The 21,136-nt window shown below is 35.1% G+C and overlaps 2 protein-coding genes across 6 annotated transcripts; both read left to right on the top strand.

Annotated features, from left to right (window-relative positions):
* Window positions 1-2,951: 2,951 nt before the first annotated feature.
* Window positions 2,952-7,772, top strand: LOC132639788 (uncharacterized). Its single transcript, XM_060356208.1, has 2 exons — window positions 2,952-3,545; window positions 7,737-7,772. The coding sequence occupies exons 1-2, from the start codon at window positions 2,952-2,954 to the stop codon at window positions 7,770-7,772; spliced, it is 630 nt and encodes a 209-aa protein (XP_060212191.1).
* A 6,515-nt stretch (window positions 7,773-14,287) lies between these two features.
* Window positions 14,288-21,056, top strand: LOC132641529 (transcription factor MYB124-like). Of its 5 annotated transcripts, none has more exons than XR_009582870.1 (13): window positions 14,288-14,825; window positions 15,220-15,266; window positions 15,403-15,459; window positions 15,580-15,652; window positions 15,857-15,912; window positions 16,019-16,195; window positions 16,272-16,414; window positions 16,522-16,670; window positions 17,123-17,265; window positions 17,693-17,913; window positions 18,200-18,354; window positions 20,296-20,883; window positions 21,029-21,056. XR_009582870.1 is itself a non-coding variant. In XM_060358562.1 (13 exons), the coding sequence occupies exons 2-13, from the start codon at window positions 14,745-14,747 to the stop codon at window positions 20,386-20,388; spliced, it is 1,395 nt and encodes a 464-aa protein (XP_060214545.1). In that variant the 5' UTR covers window positions 14,293-14,443; window positions 14,712-14,744; the 3' UTR covers window positions 20,389-21,056. The 5 variants fall into 5 exon arrangements, 4 of the variants coding, with proteins under 4 accessions (XP_060214546.1, XP_060214544.1, XP_060214545.1 ...); XM_060358562.1 differs by having other exon boundaries at window positions 14,293-14,443; window positions 14,712-14,825; window positions 20,296-21,056; XM_060358563.1 differs by having other exon boundaries at window positions 16,525-16,670; window positions 20,296-21,056.
* Window positions 21,057-21,136: the final 80 nt, after the last annotated feature.

The following is a 21,136-nucleotide window of genomic DNA, read 5'->3' as shown; positions in this document are numbered from 1 at the left end:
TGAATATATTATCGAAATGATTAGCCTCATCTAGACGAGAAAATAGAAGATGACAATGCCTTTAATTGGTTTTGAACTCAACGTTTAAGTGGTGCACGCAGAGTAAATTAAGTTGATTAGATTGTAACTCTAATTCCAAAATGAAATGTTTTGAAATAGAATTTAGTAATCAATTTGGCGACTTTCATAGAGAAAATAAGAAGATGAAGTCAAATTGTCAATAAAGAACTTGCTAGAGTTCTAGAATGCAACAAATTAAACAATTAAAGCCAAAGAAATTAAAGTAGTTAAGATATATACTCATGGGGATTGATTGTCCTTTTGTCTTTAATCAAAATTATTTAAAAATAATGAAGGGATATACTTGATAACCCTAGCTATAAAATATGAGATATGGTACATATTTATAGATAGGATATTGGTCACTCGAACACTATAATTGTTAAAGAAGCCAATATTTTGTCTTCTAATTAGCTAACCTTTAATTTGTCAAAAGGGGTAGTCTGTTTTGATGATCAAATGGGACAATTTGCAGAGTAAGTGCAGGGACTTCTTTGTTGTCATAGACAAAAAATGGTATAATTATTGAAGGTCGTGGTGGGATAGTAAACACCCTCTTCATTTTTAATTACATGTTTCGAAATTGAGTTTTGGGAATGAAGTAGCATTTGATAGGGAGTGCTTTACTCCAAAATGAAACTTTTTAGCACAAACCTGAATTAACCGAACCTCAAAACTAATACTGAACATCGAATAGAAAAAAAAAATTAGACCAACAGTGGTATGAATAGGTGCAATCGTTTTAATCATTTTGAAGTATACTAAACTTCAATGCACTATGAGATGGCCATAGTATTATACCCCACACGTTTGTTTTCAAATTGAAGGACACCTTTTCGGACAATTTTGTGAGTCAAAAATCTGTTTAGGTTTACATCAATTTACGAATTAAGCAGAAATGCAAAGAGTTTGAGGGTCCATTCCTAAAGACATGTAGAATGTTCATTGCAAAATTCATTTAACCAAACAAAAAGTAGAAAAAGCAAAAACCATAAATGTCACATTGGATATAAATCAAGATTAAAATTGCAATTGAGGCCCCAATTTCCCTTTGGTCGAATACGCGTTAGACAGAAATGTTGACTTTAACAAAAGATGAGTTAATTAATGACATTTTTTATTTAAAAAAGCTTAGCTACAATTATTTTCAAATTAGAACCTATATTGAACTTAATTGAAGCTAAAAAGATGCTTAGCTATGAGTCTATGACTATGACTATCGTTGAAGACGAGCATTTTCCTTCTTTGGCTGTATTAATTTTATGAGCTAGCGAGACGTGGTCCTATTTGAATAATTGATTGTAATACGAGCTTAATAGAAGTCATAGTCAAACAACAACACATTATTGTTGTTTGTTTCTTGAATTATATGAATCCAAATTTTGTCAAATTTTCTTGTAGATTTGGAAAATTCATTTTCCTCGTAGATTTAGAAAAAACATTTGAGATTTATAAAAAAGATTGTAATTGGGGATGTTTGTACTAATCTTCTCATTCATAGTGGAAAATTCACCCTGTTTCTACCTTGAGGACATAAACTTTAGCCGAACCTACTTAAAACTTTGTGTTATTTCTTCTTCTCTATCTGTTTTTGTCTGATTATGTGTTAGTTAACCCACAATCTTCAACAAGAATTGGTATTTGAGTTTGTTGTGATCGAAATAATCAGGGCGTCATGCGGAAGCTATCAATTGTAAACCTTGAACGATGATAAATAAGACGACAAAAGAAAGGTATACTAAAGATGCATAATACTTTAATATTATTTGGTCAATTGACCTACATAAAAAACTAATATAAAAGAAATTATAAAAACTTATGAGAGAAAAATCTCCCCCTAAACAAGACTCTTTTAGAGACTACATTGTGGATACTTTTTCATGTTTTTTTTTAATTGTGAGAAGGAGGTCTTCAATTTATAGATGTCCAGAATTTTTCCTCCAAGAAAAGAGTTACTCAAATATGAGATTTATATTATCCTTTTGAAAAAAAGTAAAATCAATTATGGTAAACTCTTTGCCCTTCCTTCAAGAAAAAGTAAAATCCAAATATGATAAGAGAATCAGGGCAAAACCCTAACAGAGTTATGGTTTGAATTTTCTACACATAGTTTAAGGTTATGTCTTCATCATCTTCAACAAAGTATGAAGTATAGAAAATCTATGAGTTTCAATTTTAGTCTATAGAAGATTAAAATGAGATTATATGTTGTTACAGGGGTTATAAAAGGGAATTGATGAAGATTTTACCGAATAGCTGAAAGAGCCTGAGAAGCCAGACTTGAAGAGGAGGGCTTTGAGTGAGACTTTCAGGTTAGAATATTTTGTAATCTCCTATTTTAGGTTAGCTTTGCTTAACATATTATTTGGTAGAATTAGCTCCTTAATTCTAGCCTAACATTACGATTGTATAGTTTGTATATTAACCAAGTCAGGGAATGAAAGGAGGCACGGAAAATATTTCCTTCATGTTATCAGATTAGGGTTTTCCTCTTCCTTATTCTTCCGCTACGCCCTAGTCCCTCCTTCTTTCTCTTTCCGTCATATTCACTCTCTAATCCATCAGCCATGGGCGATGCAACACCCACTCCGGTTAAGTCCTCGTTCCACCCGGCCCTCACGGTCTCGAATATCAACAATCACATCTCTGTTATTCTTGAGATGGAGAACTCACAATAAGGAACATGGGCCGAGCTTTTCAAGATTCATGCTCGTTCTCACAAGGTCCTTCATCACATCATTCCTCCCCCCACAGGTAAGGAGAAGTCGGCTCCCAAAACTGATGAGGAAGTCGAATTATGGACGACCATTGACGCCACCGTGCTTCAATGGATATATTCGACAATCTTGAATGATCTGTTAAACACCATCATCGAACCAGACGCTACTACCATGGACGCTTGGGTTCGTTTGCGTGATATATTCCAAGATCATCAAAACTCTCGTGCGGTGACTCTCGAACAAGAATTCACGACGACTCGTATAGAGGATTTTCCGAATGCCTCCTCCTATTGTCAACGTCTAAAGAGCCTTGCGGATCAAATGAAGAACGTTGGGGCTCCCGTGACGAATAGCTGCCTTGTCCTTCAACTGGTTTCGGGTCTCACTGAAGCGTATAAAGGGGTTGGGACACCAATTCGCCATGCTAAGCCTCTCCCCCTATTCACAGAGGCTCGGTCTTCCCTTGTTTTGGAAGAACATGAACTTGCATCCATGGTGTCTCACGGGTCTGGTTCGGCTATGGTAGCCGTGGTCGACGACGCTGCACTTCAATCTGAAAACACAAGCTCACACCGAGTGAAAAACAAAAATTCCCACCGCCACAATTCTGGGACTGGCCGTAAAGCGGGTTCTGGCCATGGCTCAGGCGGCGGTAAAAACAACTCTGGCGGACGCGGTGGTTCAGGCCGTAGCAGTGGTGGTGCACAGCCAGCGAGCTCCTCTTCGCAGCAGTGGCATGCCAGACAACTTGGTCACTGGCAGTGGGTACTGCAGACTCGATGGGTTTCTGCTCCTCCCCCCGTGTCCGTACCGAACCATTTCTTGGGCTCGTCCCCCAACTGGACCACCAAGGCAACAAGGTATATTGGGCCCTCCTCCAGCCCAGCAGTTATACACGGCAGCAGTAGTACCTCATGGGTCGTATGTTCCAACCGACATCGAGTCCGCAATGCACACCATGACTTTGAACCCGCCCGATCAAAATTGGTACATGGATACCGGGGCCACTTCTCATATGACATCCTCGAACGGTAATCTCTCATCTTATTTTAATTTGAGCAATCAAAATAATTGTATTGTTGTGGGAAATGGTCATTCGATTCCAATTCGTGGTTGTGGTCATACTAGTTTGCCTCCCCCAAACCCCCCTTTATCCTTACGGAATGTCTTACATGCTCCTAAACTCATTAAGAATTTAATTTCAGTACGGAAGTTTACTACTGATAATTCTGTGACTGTTGAATTTGATCCATATGGGTTTTCTGTGAAGAATTTTCAGACGGGGATGGCACTAATGCGGTGTGATAGTCGGGGAGATCTTTATCCAATCACCACCATCAAATATCCAACCACCACTCCATCAACCTTTGCGGCTTTGTCCTCTCCCTTTTGGCATGATCGTTTGGGTCATCCGGAAAATTCTATTTTGGATTGTCTTAGGCTCAATTAAAGCATTGAATGTAATAAATCTAGTCATTCTAGTATTTGTCGTTCTTGCGTTCTTGGTAAACACATTAAGTTGCCGTTTGATTCTTCTATTTCCGAAACTTTGATGCCATTTGATATTATTCATAGTGATTTGTGGACCTCTCCCGTGTTAAGTTCATTGGGTCATCGGTATTATGTTCTTTTTTTGGATGATTTTTCGAAGTTTTTATGGACGTTTCCTTTAGCTAAGAAATCCGATGTTTATGCGAAATTCTTAGCTTTAAAAGCCCACATTCATACCCAATTTGAACGTCATATTAAAGATGTCCAATGTGATAATGGGAGGGAATATGATAATGGTCAATTTGGGAAATTTTGTGAGTTAATGGGATGTCATTTCGTCTTTCTTGTCCACATACGTCCTCACAAAATGGGAAAGCCGAAAGAAAAATCCGATCTATCAATAATATCACTCAGACTCTCCTTTGCTCATGCTTCTCTTCCCCCTTCGTTTTGGCATCACGCCTTACAAATGGCAACATATCTTCTCAATATTTTACCAAGCAAATTATTGGGTCATGTTTCTCCTCTTCAAGTGCTATACCAAAGAAAGCCATCTTACTCTCATCTTCGGGTTTTTGGGTGTTTATGCTATCCCCTCTTTCCTTCTACGACTATCCACAAATTGCAAGCCCGGTCTACACCGTGTGTATTTTTGGGGCATCCTACGAATCATAGAGGGTATAAATGTTATGATTTATCGTCCAACAAAATCATTATTTCTCGTCACGTAATTTTTGATGAGAATGTTTTCCCATTTTCCAATTTACATTCTCCCACTTCAACTACTTATGATTTTTTGGATGATGGGATTTCCCAATTTTGGTTGCATCATATGGCTACTGATCTGGATGATCAGCCCAGTCCACCCCACGCTGCACCCGTGACCCAGCCAAATACTCCCCTCCCACCGTGGATCGTTCTGCCGACTCCCCTCCATTGGCAGCGCATGGGCCAGCCAACTCCCCTGCCGCTCAACCCCTTCCGTTGATAACTCCACAAACAAAACCACCTTCCCCTCTCACCTCTGCCTTGGGCCAACAGCCATCTGCTTCGTCTCCCACACCCACACAAACATCACCCCAGCCGCCCCAATCTACCAATCAGCCCCGAATGGTGACCCGGAGTCAACATGGTATTTTTAAGCCGAAACGTACGTTTAACTTGAATATAATGGTTACGAAATCCCCTCTCCCTCGTAACCCTGTGACCGCCCTTCGTGACTCGAATTGGAAAATGGCTATAGATGATGAATTTGATGCTTTTATTAAAAATAAGACGTGGGAGTTGGTGCCCCGTCCACCTAATGTGAATGTTATTCGTTCTATGTGGATTTTTACTCATAAAGAAAAGTCTAATGGTGATTTTGAGAGGCATAAAGCCCGTCTTGTAGGTGATGGAAAGACTCAACAGGTTGGCATTCATTGTGGTGAGACCTTCAATCCGGTGGTCAAGCCGGCTACGATCCGTACCGTTCTCAGCCTTTCATTATCAAAGAAGTGGCCTATTCATCAGCTAGATGTCAAGAATGCTTTCTTACACGGTGAGCTCAAGGAAACAGTGTATATGCATCAGCCTATGGGTTTCAGAGATCCCACTCATCCGGATTATGTATGTTTACTCTGTAAGTCCTTATATGGACTTAAGCAGGCCCCGAGGGCATGGTACAAGCGTTTTGCAGATTATTTCTTTTCTCTTGGTTTTTCAAACAACAGATCTGCCAATTCTTTGTTCATCTACAAAAAAGGGTCCGATATGGCATACATTTTACTTTATGTTGATGATATTATTCTTACTGCTTCCTCAGATTCTCTCCGATGCTCCATTATGGCTCTCCTTGCCTCGGAATTTGCTATGAAGGATCTGGGTCCTTTGAATTATTTCCTTGGCATTGATGTCACTCGGCATAAGGATGGCATGTTTCTTTCGCAACGTAAGTATGCCGAAGAAATCATTGATCGAGCTGGGATGTCTTCTTGTAAGGCTACTTCTACTCCGGTTGATACTAAACCGAAGGTGAGCAGCACATCGGGTGCTCTATATGATGACCCGACTCACTATCGCAGTCCCGCAGGTGCACTTCAGTATCTTACTTTCACGAGGCCGGATATTTTTTATGCTGTTCAACAGGTATGCTTACACATGCATGCTCCGCGAGATGATCATATGCATGTTCTTAAGCGCATCATCCGTTACATTCAGGGTACACTTGATTATGGTTTGCATCTTTATCCATCCTCAGTTACTGACCTCCTTTCCTACACTGATGCGGATTAGGGGGGCTGCCCTGACACACGTCGGTCGACGTCTGGTTATTGTGTCTTCCTTAGAGATAATTATTTGGTAGAATTAGCTCCTTAATTCTAGCCTAACATTACGATTGTATAGTTTGTATATTAACCAAGTCAAGGAATAAAAGGAGGCACGGAAAATATTTCCTTCAGTTACAAATAGCGTTCTTCGTGAGATTGTTACAGAAACCTATTAAAACTCACAAGGATGAGGTTAATCCAATTAGAATGGACATGAAAAACATAAATATCAAAATTGAGAGTGACGATGGAGCCTTGATTGTATTATATTTTTTACCACGTCTTATGATACTTTTGTTGATACGTTATATTATTATATGGGAAAATCAATATTTCACTTGATGATATTAGTAATGCACTAAATTCTAAAGATTTTAAAAAGCACCTATATACCCAAAAAGCAGAACAACTGGTGAGGTCTAAGTATCAATAGGGGAAGAACATAATAGAAAGATTTTAATAAGAAAAAGTTTAAGGTCAAATTGAAATTCAGAGCGAGGAACTTACATTGTTTTGAATAGATCATGGTAACTTTAGGAGAGATTGTCTAAACTGAAGGAGGAAACTGAAAGCAGAAAAAAGATAATTCTGCAAATACTCGTGACACACTAGTAACAGTTTTTATGATCGTAAAGATGTAGGGGAAGTCTCCTAGTGAGTTCTAATCGTGGGTATAATTCATGGGTTCTTAATTCTGGTGCAACTTTCCACCAACATAAGTAGATGAATGAGACCGTTTACCTGGGTCATGATAATCCACTATGGAAGTATCGATAGAAGGGACTAGTCACATCAGAATTAGAATTAGATGGTATTATTGACATACTCCTCGATGAAGAGGAATTAGTTTCTCTTTCAACTCTAGATGATCAAGTGTTTTAAGTCTTTTAAAAAGCTAATATCACCCCAAGATTTATCCTGAGCAATTTTTTATTGATAAAAGTCGTCAAATGAAATAGAATCAATAAGGAATGCTAAATCTTACTTTACTAATCCCAGTGAGGGAAATAAAGAGCTACCTCTCGACAAGCATTCAAAAAATAGGAACTAGGCAAGAGATTAAGTTTTACTCACAGAATGAAACACTTATAGTTTGTACAGACTTAATGGTAACCATGAAAGGTAAGCTACATTCTCTATATTGTATTTTTTACAGGGCAGTGTAACTGAATCAGAAGCTGATAAAGAGTGATATATATGAAGCAATCTTAGTTGTGATACTTGCAATTTGGTCACATAAGTGACAAGGGACTTTCTTTATTGAGCAAACATAATTTGTCGGATGATTACAATAATTAAGCTTATGAGTATTGTGTGTTTGGTGAACAAACAAAAAACTCAGGAAGAAGGTAGAGCATGAATTCGAGGAAAATTTGGATTATGTACATGCATATTTGTGGAGTTCGAACGAAAGTTCCCTCCAAGATTGATGCTGGTTTTTCATGACTTTGATTGATGATTACTCAAGAACGATAGAGATATATTTCATTGAAGAACGATAGAGATATATTTTTTGAAAAATGAAATAGGCACTTTCGACATTTGTTAAATGAAAGGCGATGGTTGACAGGCAATCATAAAGAAAAACGAATAGTCTTTAAATTTACAATGGGTGAAATTTTTGCAATTCAGAATTCAATAATTTCTGCAGCAAAGAAGGCATAGTGAGGCACCACACTTGTATAAGAACACCACAATCGAATGGTGTTGCAAAACATCTGAACATAATACTTTGTGATAGGGCACAAACATGTTTTCACATTAATTTATGTGTTAGCTAGACTTTTCGGGTTGAAACAATAAATAAATCTTGTTATTTGGTCAATAGATCTTCATTCACAACTATTAAGTGCAAAACTCCTTTTGAGATATGGTCTAGTTCGCTTGTCAACTATTTAAATTGAGGATATTTGATTGTCCAATTTACTGATGCGAGGGATGACAAACTTGAGCTGAGGACAGAACAATTATTTATGGGATATGCATATGAAGTAAATGGCAATAGCTTGCAGGTGCAAGCAAAAGACTAGAGATAATTATATTATCAATAGGAATGTAGCATTAAGTGAATCTGTCTTCACTGGGAGAAGGCAAATGGTAAAAATAGATTGTGCTATCAGTAATTGCATGGAGCTAGAAATTGAAACTCCGCTAGCTCAGCTAGTAGTTCGGAAATAGAGGGAGTATGGACGAGGTGCAAAATCACAAATAATCGATTTTGTTACCCCTATTTAAGACATAGCTTCTATGAATAATTTTTTGTAGGTTTAGCCAAGTTCATATGCAACGCGACTGAAGTTACAAAATTTGCGTCTGAAGTTATAAAATTTGCCTGAAGTTTGGTATATTGCTTGTGCAAGCAAATTACTTACAATATCTTTGTCTGAACTTTAGACATAGGCAACTGAACTGTAAATATTTATGTCTGAACTTCAAGTATTTATGCATGAATTTCAAGCATATATGACCGAACTTATGTATCAATCACGAGGTTGAGGCTAAAACTTTAGAAAGAAACTATTGTTCCGAAAATTGTCATTTGCTCGTTAATGCACAAGTTTATTATTCCAGAACGAGTGAAAAAAAAAAAAAAAAAAAAACTAACTACTGTAGTAAAGCAAAAGCTACACATAGTTTTTTACCATGCACACAGTACTCAACCTACAAAGCTCGGTCAAACAGAACAAATCATGTGAGCTATAATAACTTTAAATTAATGCTTCTAGTAGTTGCATAATAACATCGTTAAAATTAGCTTTCAATTGTAATTGCCTTAATTTTATAAACATAGATGACCTCATTCTTGCTTAAGAGCTTTCACGTTTGATGAATTAAAGATCTACGAACGGACATTTTGTATTGTTTTTTGTTTTTACAGGACAAATAAGTAATTAAATAGTATAAAAAGAAGTCGGAGGAATTCTATTGGAAGTTTGCTAATATTGGATATACGTTAAATATATTGAAAAAAAGTTTGAATATAACTAAACAGTACGGTAAAAACTGGCTACTGAATGAAATTAACATGTAAATATTATATATTTTTGAAAATTCCTTGAAGGATTGTATTTTTCTACCATCTATGTTGCCATTAATTTGTTAAAAGATAAAGGAATCTCTCCTTCCATTCTTTCAAGCACGTATAGTACAACTTTTAAGAATACAGTATAGAGTTTAATTAATATTATCCTGAACATACAACTCAGCGAGATTAAGGGTCAAAAACTTAAGTTTGACTACACACTACTCAAGAAAGTATTTTAGAAGTAGAACATTTGATTCTTGCCACATCAACTACCCAAAGGTAAATTGTACTTCAATCCTTAATTTCATTTAATTTAATTATAATTCCCTCCCAAAGGTCTTATTTAATTAGAACATTGCTACTTTAGGATTATCATTTTTTTTAAATAGTTTTTAATTTACGGGATATATTGCACATCCATATATCAAATTCATAAATCTGAAAGATGCTCCATTTTTTTCCAATTAAATGAGATGCAATTAACTCTATATGATTGTAGCATGCTATATTTTGATACAAATTTGGTAAAAGAATGGTCCTAACTCTTGGATGCAATATGAGAGGTTCACAATTGTTGAGTGCAACTTTATCAAAAATGAAAGATGGGGAACCAAAATGTTTTTTTTGTTGAAACTTCAGGGTGGGGGATCGAATTAACTATATTTGATGATGAGCAAAATCCAATACATGACGTTCATGACCTCCATGAAAGCTGTTTGACAAGCTATAAGGCTAACTATAGAGGACAAAATGCCAATAATATATATTCAAGCAAATAAATCCAAACTCATCAGTAATTTGAATTTAAAGTCACACCAATTAAGCTGATGGACCAATATCATGCCCACACAAAATAGTCACTGTTACTCCGTTTGGCTTTTCCTTTCTTCCTTTTTTTTTTTTTTTTTTTTTTTGATTTGTTGTTAACTATGTGAAAATAATAAGAAGGAGAGCTATGGAGCAACGGTAAAATTGTTTTCGTGTGATCTACAGGTTACGGGTTCGAGCCGTGGAAGCACCACTAATGCTTGCATTAGGGTAGACTGTCTACATCATACCCCTTGAGATGCGGCGGCCCTTTCTTGGACTCCGCTAACACGGGATGCTTTATGCATCAGGCTTCCCTTTTTTATATGATAATAATAATAATAAAACTTTATTTGTAACAATTACCAATCCAACAAAAAGATTACGGAAACAGAAAAAGGGAACATTAAGGATACCGTCAAGATTTATAGTCTAGTAGTATCGATGAGAGTTTTTGCATCACTGTCCTTTTTTTTTCCGTTATGCTAATGAGATTTTTGGTCCATCAATTATTGGTAAAGTTTAACTTCAATTCATGTTATATCTGACTAAGCACATTTAACTTTTAATTACTTGAAATGTGCACTTTTGATCCTTTTCTTTTGTTCACAAATTGTTTGAATAAAGCCGTTTCATCATATAATTACTCACTTGTTATGTTAAGCTTGTAATATCACTCCATATTTAAGGGCAATATACTTCTAAAAATAGTTCATACATTATATATTTTCTACCTAAAGGGACCAAAGCCCATGTTTTAACTAATTGAAGGAAAATGTGTTGAGTCATCTATCACAAAGACGAAAATCATAATTTACCAATTAACTAAGCAACCAAAAATGTTATTCTCCTTTTCTTTTTTCTCCTTTCATCCACCAATGTAATAGAATATTAAAAAAGAAAAACATCAAAAGGTTAAAAAGTTTGAATTTTTGGCACCTTCACCCCCAAGCAATCAAGAAATATAAAAAATTTCAACTTTGAATAGCAGGACTACATTCCATTTACTCACAAAAAAGTGGTGAATTATATATGATCAGATCACCAGGCTGGACTGATCACATGACCATATGCTCATATTTTTCAAATATGAGACCCTATTATCCCGTTCTTTCTTCAAACTCACGTGGCCTGCACCCTCATTTATTTTTTCATTGAAGTAGAAAAACACACCTCGCCCACCCCATTACAAAACAAGTAAAAATTTGAACTGTAGAAATCTACATGCAATCTCATAATGCATAGTAGTTGGGTCACGAATGTTGTCAAGTACTATTCAAAAAATGAAGTGGGATTTTTTTTTTTTTTATAGATAGTGAGATGGTTAAGGAAGAAAAAAAGTAATGAGGAATCTATAATATTAAGTCAGTAATTACATAATATTACTTTTCTCACTATTACTTTGTGGCAATAAGTATATAAGTTTAAACACAATACCCTTTATAGAATCATTCTAGTACTATATATTTATTTTTTAATCAAAATACGACCGTACTTGTTATTGAAATTGGGATTATTTTTTTTAATTGACATTTGGTATTTATACTAAATTATTCCATTAGTTACATGGAATTGGAGATGGAACAAGAATTTGAAGGTTATAGGTTTGAGATTCTACTCCATTCTGGATTTTTAATTAATAATTTGTAAATATTAAGTAAATTTTTAAGACAATACAAAGTTTGGATCAAATTACTGGGTCCGCCCGAACCCGTAAGTTGTATTCTAGCTCCGCCGACGTGACATGTATCTTTAACATCAATCTCAATCACTTAACCACGATTAATTTACATATATTTATATTTAATAAATCACATAATTACAATTATTATTTAAGATGATTTGGCAACACAATCATGAGTAAGATTTGTCAATTGAAATGCTATCTTATCAGGTGTTACACCATTTTTTGTGGATGTTTGGCCAAAATATCAATAGCCACAGGCCAATCATATTATGTAGTTGCCGGTTATTTTTTTGACCACGCGACTATTTAAGTTAATTTTTTCTCGCTTTTATTTTTATTTTTCATCCGGTGTCAGGTACTGTTTTACGATCCGACTAATTTAGATATATGTTAAAAAAATTACACGTGAAGATTAAAGCGTTCCCACCAAATGAGACTCCATAGGAACTACACACTCTTTCAAATACTATCCACATAGTAGAAAGCATCATACTCCCTCTGATTCAAAACAAATGTCCAATTAGATTTTTTATTTTGGTTTAAAATAAGTGTCCGTTTACACAATCAAGAAAAAATTAACTGTATTTTTTAAAATTTATCTCTATTTACTCAAGACAATAAATAGATAAGAGTCGTATTAAGTAATGGTATTTTAGTTAAAATACCTATTTTTTTTTAGAAGTTCATGTCTTTTAAAGAATGTGTAAGTGGACACTTATTTTGAACGGGAGGGAGTAATTAACATATTACTACTATATATAAGAGCAAACTTAGGGACTTTTGTAGTCTTCACAAGAATTTTCAAATTTTTTAAAAACGTTTTAATTAATTACTTTTAGGTCCTAATCTTATTTATTTAAGTTAATTTTTTTATTTTTAAGGTCTACTTTTCAAAAGTTATCGAACCTCCTACCTCATTTTTCATGTTCTTTGGTTTTCTGTTTGGTGCTCGATATCCGCATTTGAGCCCAATTAATCCAGATAATTCGCACTGTATCGCGCTTATTCGGGGGAAGTGCTCCTTCCAAAGATTTTTTCCATATCAATGTTCAAACCCCTAATCCCTAATTAAGGGAGGAGCAACTCCGTCCACTGCACAAATTAAATTATGTATTTGTCTTAAAAGTTCATTAACTATGTATAGATTATTTATTTAGAACTAAATAACTTGAGAAAATTAAGATACATAACTTGTAAATGTCAAATTCTGGCTCCACATTTGATTTGAAGTAAATAATTTCATCAAAATGGAAGTTAAAATATTAAAGGAGTGGAATGAAAATTTTGCTTTCATATATTGAAAATATACTTATATGAAATTTAATTATTATTAACGTAATTAACCACTTGTGGGACTACAATGGCTATATAGTTATTGTACACTTGTACTAATACAAATTATATTTCTTTAATTAAAATATCTACTTTTATATCTTGAGTTTGGGTCCGGACTTAGCATGGACCGCACTTAACTAGTCATACAGTATAAGAAAAAAAAAATGGAGGAGAAAGTGGGGAATGATGGTACTAGTTTTCTAGTATGCCATTAATTATAGTCTCATGGAATTCAGCGTTATTTTTCAAACTTTGGCCCCTGCAATACTCCCCCGCGCCCAAAAGCAAAGAATCCGTTGATTTTTTTAACCACACACACATACATATAATCCATTATACCCCACTCAAAAACACGCCAATACAATCACCCAAACAATTCAAGAAAAGCCGTCCCTTTTTACACAACAACAAAGACCAAAAAATTATGCTCTTTTAAACACCCCACGCCCTAAAATACCTTCAAGATCATAAAAAAACAATCTTTATAAGGCTTCATATACCCTTTTACACAACAACAAAAGCAAAATATAACCTAATGTGTTATGTCAAAATCACGCATGTATATATAGGGTATAAGGGTCATATACCTCCATTCATTTTTGTAAAGACCCTTTTAATTAATTTCCTCCAAAAAATTTTGCTCTTTTGAACACTCCCCCCACCCTCTAAAATACCTTCAAGATCATAAAAATACAATCTTTATAAGGTTTCATTTACCCTTTTACACAACAAGAAGACCAAAAAATTATGCTCTTTTAAATACCCCCACCCCCCTTTTTTTGCTCTCACCATAAAAATACAATCTTTTACGCAACAAAGAGCAAAAAATTATGCTCTTTTGAACACCCCCCTCCCGACCCCCACCCCCACCCCTTAAAACCCTCTATATCATAGAAGATGACCATAAAAATACAATCTTTAAGGTTCTATATACCTTTAGATCTACGTTAGTATAACAAAACCCCATAAATTGTTTGTTTTCTTTTTTTCATTTTTCCCAAATCTCGAGGTAATTTTTTTTTGTGGTCCAATACAAATAAAGAATCCTTAATTCGGATTCCATGGATGTTGTTTGAACTTTCTTGGGGCAAAAAAAGGGGTTAAAAGTTAGAATCCAAGGAAAAAATAAAGAAAATGGCTATTTCAAGATTGTAATTTGCTTCTAAGTTGTGTAAAAGAGAAGTATTATACAGTTGTTTTCCCTTTTTGTAAAATACCCTTTTGTTCTTTTTTATATATAAGATTCACATAAAAGGGTGTCTTTTTTACTACTATAGTATGCAAGTGTTGAGGGAACAAAGAAGTGAAAAATGCAAAATATGAAGAAAAGTGGAAATAGTTGTGAAGCTGCTAAGCCTAAAGAAAGACATATTGTTTCTTGGTCTCAAGAGGTTTGTCTTTATTTGAGTTTCTTTTTTTTTTTTGTTTTTGGTTTTGTTATTTGTTGCAAGAAATGTTTTTTTTTTTTGTCAAATTTTTATGTTTTGAGTTGTTGGATTCTTGTATTGATTGGAAATTTTTTTGGAAAGAAATGATTTTTTCTGTCAGTTTTTTATGTTTTGTGTTGTTGGATTTTTTGTTGTTTAAAGAAATGATTCTTTTTGGTCAGTTCTTTTATGTTTTCAGTTTTTGGATTGTTGTATTGATTGGATTTTCTTGAAATGTAATGGATTTGTTTTTGAAAGAAATGATTTCTTTTTTCAGTTTTTTATGTTTTGAGTTGTTGGATTATTGAATTGATTGGAATTTTGAGATGTAATGGATTTGTTTTCTGTTGTGTTGCAGGAGGATGATATATTAAGAGAGCAAATTCGAATCCATGGAACAGACAAGTATAGTTTTTTACCCTTTTGATTGTTCTTTCAATGTTTTCATGGAGACTTTATTGTTGTAAAGTATGATTAAAGTCAATAAATTATGTTATATGGGAAATGAAATTCAAATTTATTTTCTGGTTTGTTTTTGTAGTTGGACGATCATCGCATCAAAGTTCAAGGATAAAACAACAAGGCAATGCAGAAGAAGGTTAGTTAAAAATGAGTTCTTGATAGGGACTATCACTTTGTATCTACTTTTTGTTTTTATTATTATTATTTATTTTTTTTGGTTTGTATTTGAGGTGATAATGTTTGCAAATATCTGCAGATGGTTCACTTATTTGAACTCTGATTTCAAGAAAGGAGGGTGGTCACCTGAAGAAGATATGCTTTTATGTGAGGTGAAATGATGCTTTCTTGATTGCATTTTTATTTTTATTTTTATCTCCAACTCCCATCACTGTCACTTATTTTAGGATTTTGGGGCTTATGTTTGGTTGATGTAAAGATTTGCTGTTTCTATTTCAGCCCATTTTAAGTTCTGATGAGAAATTTGCTCTTTTGATTGAAATCAAGATATCTGATAGAAAAAGAAATGTTTGCAGGCTCAAAAGATTTTTGGAAACAGATGGACTGAAATTGCCAAGGTGGTTTCAGGCAGGTAATTAGCTTTTTTATTTGTTTATTATTTTACTTTTTCAGTATTTAGTTCTGACAGATTTAAGTGTTAAGCTGAAATTCTTGTTTTTTTTTTTTTTAAACTGCAGAACGGATAATGCTGTGAAGAATCGGTTCACTACGTTGTGCAAAAAGAGAGCAAAGCATGAAGCTTTGGCTAAAGAAAACAGCAATTCATACATTAACCTAAATAACAAGAGGGTTATTTTTCCAGATGGACTTAATATTGACAACATAACCAAAAGTGCTGCTATTAAAAAGCTGAGGTAAAAACGAATACAGCAAGCTTTAACTATCGTTTAAAGAGAGAGTATCCAACATAACACTATTGTTTTGCTGTAGGACGAGCAACATTTCAGATGTCCTTCAAAATGGTAACAGCAGAGAAAAATCTGTTGGTGATAGCGGAACGACACATCCAGTACTAAGACATCCATTTGCAGTACTAGCTCAAAACTTGCATAATGCTGGGACAACTGAAAATGGTAAATAACTATGAAAAATTAGAACAGTATATCACTGACTAGTAAAAGGAACTGTCTGATACATTAACTTGAACATGTATCTAACTCACTGTTTTTGGATTTTTAAGCAGCTAGCGACAACAAAACTCAAGGAACATTCCTTAAGAAAGATGATCCAAAGATACATGCTTTGATGGAACAAGCCGAGCTCCTCAGCTCACTGGCAATGAAAGTCAATACAGAGAATACGGATCAAAGCCTTGAAAGTGCTTGGAAGGTGACTTCAATGTTCTTTGTACCGTTAATACACTTCTGCTTTTGGAAAAAATTGATGTACTATGTGAATTCTGATCCACGCCATTCAGCTGCATAATAACTATTTGGTTCATCTCTAGGCAAGCAGTTGTTAGAATTAGTGTCTCGTGAACTTGTAATTCTTGTAATCACGTCGAAAAGGACAAAGCAGTAGACTTGAACCTTGTTCTTACATGATCTGATTAACTCAATCAGGAAAACTAATGAACCATCTAGTCTAGTTTAATGATTCATTTATTTGGGGAAAAACGTGAGATCCATTCTTCAGCTCTTCGACAACATAAGAAAGATAAAAACCATTTGAATGATAAGTTTCTTCAATTGTCCAGTTCTGTTTCTTATGTTTATAGTTCTAGGAACCAGTCTGCACATATCCTGCTGAAACTCTAATGGGAAAATGTGAATATTGTGCAGATACTTCAAGATTTTCTTCAACAGACAAAGGATGGCGATACACTCAAGTTCCAGCTCCCTGAGATGAATTTTGAACCTGATGATTATAAGAACCTGATAGCAGATTCAAGGAGTAGTAATGAAGGCAGTCGACCATCTTGGAGGTATTGACCATGCAAGCTAGGGGTGGCAAATCAGCCCATAAATCATGACCCGCTTATTTTATTAGTTCAGCCCATTTAAAAACTTGGCTGATATGCAGCCCAAATTGACCCATGCGAAACTTTGTCCAAATATTTCTTAGAAGGCATTTTTAAATTGATATTTTATATATAGCCATAATAGTTTTATTATATACTTAAACAAATAAAGAATTTTAAACTTAGTAAGAGTTGGGCGGGTTGGATTATGACCCGATTCTTGTCCCATTTCAGCCCAAGTAACTAATGACCCGCCAGTTTATTAACTCAGCCCGTTTTGACCGGCCCAAATTCAGCTCAACCTGCTTATTTGACACCCCTAATACAAGCTAACTTTTAAAATGACGCCAGCTCATCCCATGCCATTTGTGTCTAAAATGTTGATGTGCAGGCAACCTGCTTTATCTGAAGATTCTGCTGGAAGCTCTGAGTATAGTACTGGATCAACTCTGCTATCCCATGCACTCGCTGATAAAACAGATGAAAGCCAAACCGAGGTGTGTGCGCATCATCAGGATATCGAATCTGAATCACGAACTTCTCAAATGAGTGATCAAGCTGGGCTTCATGAATTAGAAAATGGAACCTCCTCCCGTGTATCCACCACTCGAGGTACATTCATAATTGGAATAATTACCTTTTTGGACCAACCTAAAACATAATAGCTGGCAAATGTGTATGTTTTGTATATTGAGTATAAATATACACATTATATACATAAATATACCTAGTCAGTGTATATGTTATGTATATTTAGTGCCTGTAATTAATTTCGCCGACTGGCCAAAAATGAAAAAAAGCCTTTCATAATTTGGGGGAAGGACTGCAATGTTTCTTATAGTTCTACAGCCATTGGAGTTGCTTTGTACTGATACTAGTAGTGATTGTATTATCTCAGATACTTTGCCAGTATGTGATGAAGAAAAAGTGAATAATGGACCAGCTACAGCTGAATGTGATTTTCTGAATACAGATTACAGTTCTCCTCTTCAAGTTACTCCACTCTTCAGATCTTTAGCTGCAGAAATTCCCACTCCAAAGTTTTCAGAAAGTGTAAGCAATCTATACCTTGTTAACATTTTAATGTAACTTTTTTTTAACCAAAAGCAGCTTCACTTAAAAGTGCACTGAGGTAATGGATCAAATTGGACTTGTTATGCATGCGTAACCCATCAAAAGAACTGATACCTTTGCTTAATTGAGATATTAGGAGAGACGTTATTGCTACAGATTTTATCAGTTCTGCAATGATTCTTATTGGAACTGTGACACCTGCCTGTTGCACAAAAGAGAGTAGTATGATTAGGCTTTTGAGGTTTACAAGTGTGAATCTGTTCCAACCAAGTATTGCCCATAGTGAACTGTAGACAAATTGATTAAACTGAAAAGCCGAGTTTTACCTCAGTTGATAGTTCAAAAGCTCAAGAGAAAGTCTGCCGTTTTCTTTTTTTTTTTTTTTTTTTTTTTTTGTTTTTTGTTTTTTTTGGTTCTTTCCATTCGGTGTCTCCTTAACACAAATTGAATCCTTGTTATCTAGAGTGCTTTGTATCATGTTTCCTTCTCTATATAATATAAAAAGAAAAAGGTATAAATTAATGCTGTCAGCAAAGAACTATGCATCTGTTGTGAGCTTTAATATGTTGAACACTAAAAAGGAAGAAGGATAACGTGAAGATGTACTGGTATTTCTACATAATGCAATTATCTGATTTTCAGACAGACCTCCCAAATCTTTGCCAGAAGGCAATTTCTTAGATATATGCCAATTTCTGCTTGTTAGGTACAAAAAGCCGAAAGAAAGAAAATCAAGTTTTAGAGGTTACTGATTGTCTTTTATGTATTGATCTATAAGTGTTCACATATACTAGTTGTCATCAAAAAGTGTTTACTTATACCAGTTGCCAACAGTTGCTAGAGCAATCTATGATGCTCGGACTCTTCAAAAGTGCCGCCGATTGCGTGTCAAATCCTCCAAAAGTAGTTCATAATTTTGGAGGTTCCAACACGGGTGCGGCAACAGTTTTGGAGAGTCCGAGCAACATAGAAAGCAATCAAAGATAAATGGTAACAATATTGAGATTCTATAGGAAATAGTTTATAGCATTACATCGCGTTAAGGGTGACATATGGGGACTATGGTTGTGAGAAAATCTATGTGGACAGCAAAGACAAGGCTGTTAGCATGAAATGCTTGCCAAAACCCTGTCAGTTTACCGGTCCTTCACTTTGTTGACCTAATCTCTAGAAGAGCCAAATGATCTTAAGCTTGCAGCATAATTGATTTTAGGATATAAGCTGCTTCCCCATTGTTATCTCTTACACAAACTTTCTTTCACAAACTTGATCTCCCTTTCTAGTCTGGCCTTAACCATAACAATTAGCATCCAAATTCTATTCTAGCTCATTTGCCTTGGAAGAAAAGACATGCTTATCTTTGATGCAGACTGATTTACAGAATTCCTCAGTGGACACTAACGAATGAATAAATCCAAAGAAAGACACACTTTTTTGGATTCTTATGTTTAATCGGAGAGCATATAATTGCCAACTCTAAACAATCACATGAATTGTTCACCTTAAGCCTTTCCTCCTCTAAACCTCACCCTCTTGTCACGCTTACCGACTACCCGTTCTCTATCCTTTTAAAATTATATAACCCCTATAAAGATTCTAAAAGTAAGATATCAATTCCAATCAATTCCAATCAAACATTAAGTTGTTTTAGTTAATTTTATTTCTTCGTTATATGCTTAAAATGAAAGTCCTAAGATTACTTTCATCATTTGGAGTAAGTCACGTTCTTTCCTGATTTTTGGGAACCTGGAAACTATTTGAAGTTTGGTTTAGTGATCCTCATCATGCCTTTTACATTGACTTGTCTATTTCATGTAAATTGTGATGCATGATTTCATATAGCTTCCTCATTGACCTTTTACCTATTTTATGCAAGTGTGAGGCAAGACTGAGATTAACTTTTATTAATTGTTTTTTCAGGAGAGGCAGTTCCTATTGAAAACACTCGGAGTGGAGTCCACAAATCTTTCACAACCTCCTTCGTGCAAAAGAGCCCTCCTCCACAGTCTATAACCAACTTTACCGATCAAACCTTATACAGATTCTGCCGGAAGCAGTATCACCATAACTTTGATCAACAGTTTTTTCTTATATGTAGTCTACTCAATTTTTGGAGTTCTTTTTGTTTGGATTGCAGTCTCTATGACCTAAGTTTTTTTCAAGAGGCCTTGGAAGATCTGGTCTACAACCTAGAATGCAACGGAGGCATTCTAGCTTTTCTCTGGAGATCTGACAGATGATCTGCATCCTTTTTTGGAGTTTCCAACCTAATACTCACAGTATCTAGTGTGGTTTCTTTTATTGTTTATCATTCTTTGGTGTGTAGTTATGGAACTCGAATGGGGGTATTCGATGTTCCATAAGTTTTCGGCTTTTGATTAGCCAGTTGTACAGAACAAAACATTGTACTTACTAAATTGGCACCTCGCCAAGGTTTATAGAGAATATTGATAAGACAGAAAGAAAGAAGAAGAGAAGAAACCATAGAGAGGTAGGAGGATCAACAAGGTGAATTGGCCTCCTACGTCAGTTTCTTTTCATATATTTTGTGTGTAGAAGATGTTATATAATAAGTTCCTAGGCTGTTCAGAGCTTGTTTTTTTCTCTTTGGCTGATCTACATGTAATGTAAAACATACTTTATTTGATTGCAGAATGCGATATGGTTCGTGTGTGCAGACATTTCTCGTCTTCTATACCTGTCTGATATTGTTACTGGTAATACAACTACATATCCAGTGTGATCCCACAAGCGGGATTTG

Source organism: Lycium barbarum, chromosome 5 (genome assembly GCF_019175385.1).
Source record: "Lycium barbarum isolate Lr01 chromosome 5, ASM1917538v2, whole genome shotgun sequence".
Lineage (NCBI taxonomy): Eukaryota > Viridiplantae > Streptophyta > Magnoliopsida > Solanales > Solanaceae > Lycium > Lycium barbarum.
This window is presented reverse-complemented; position numbering and strand designations above follow the sequence as displayed.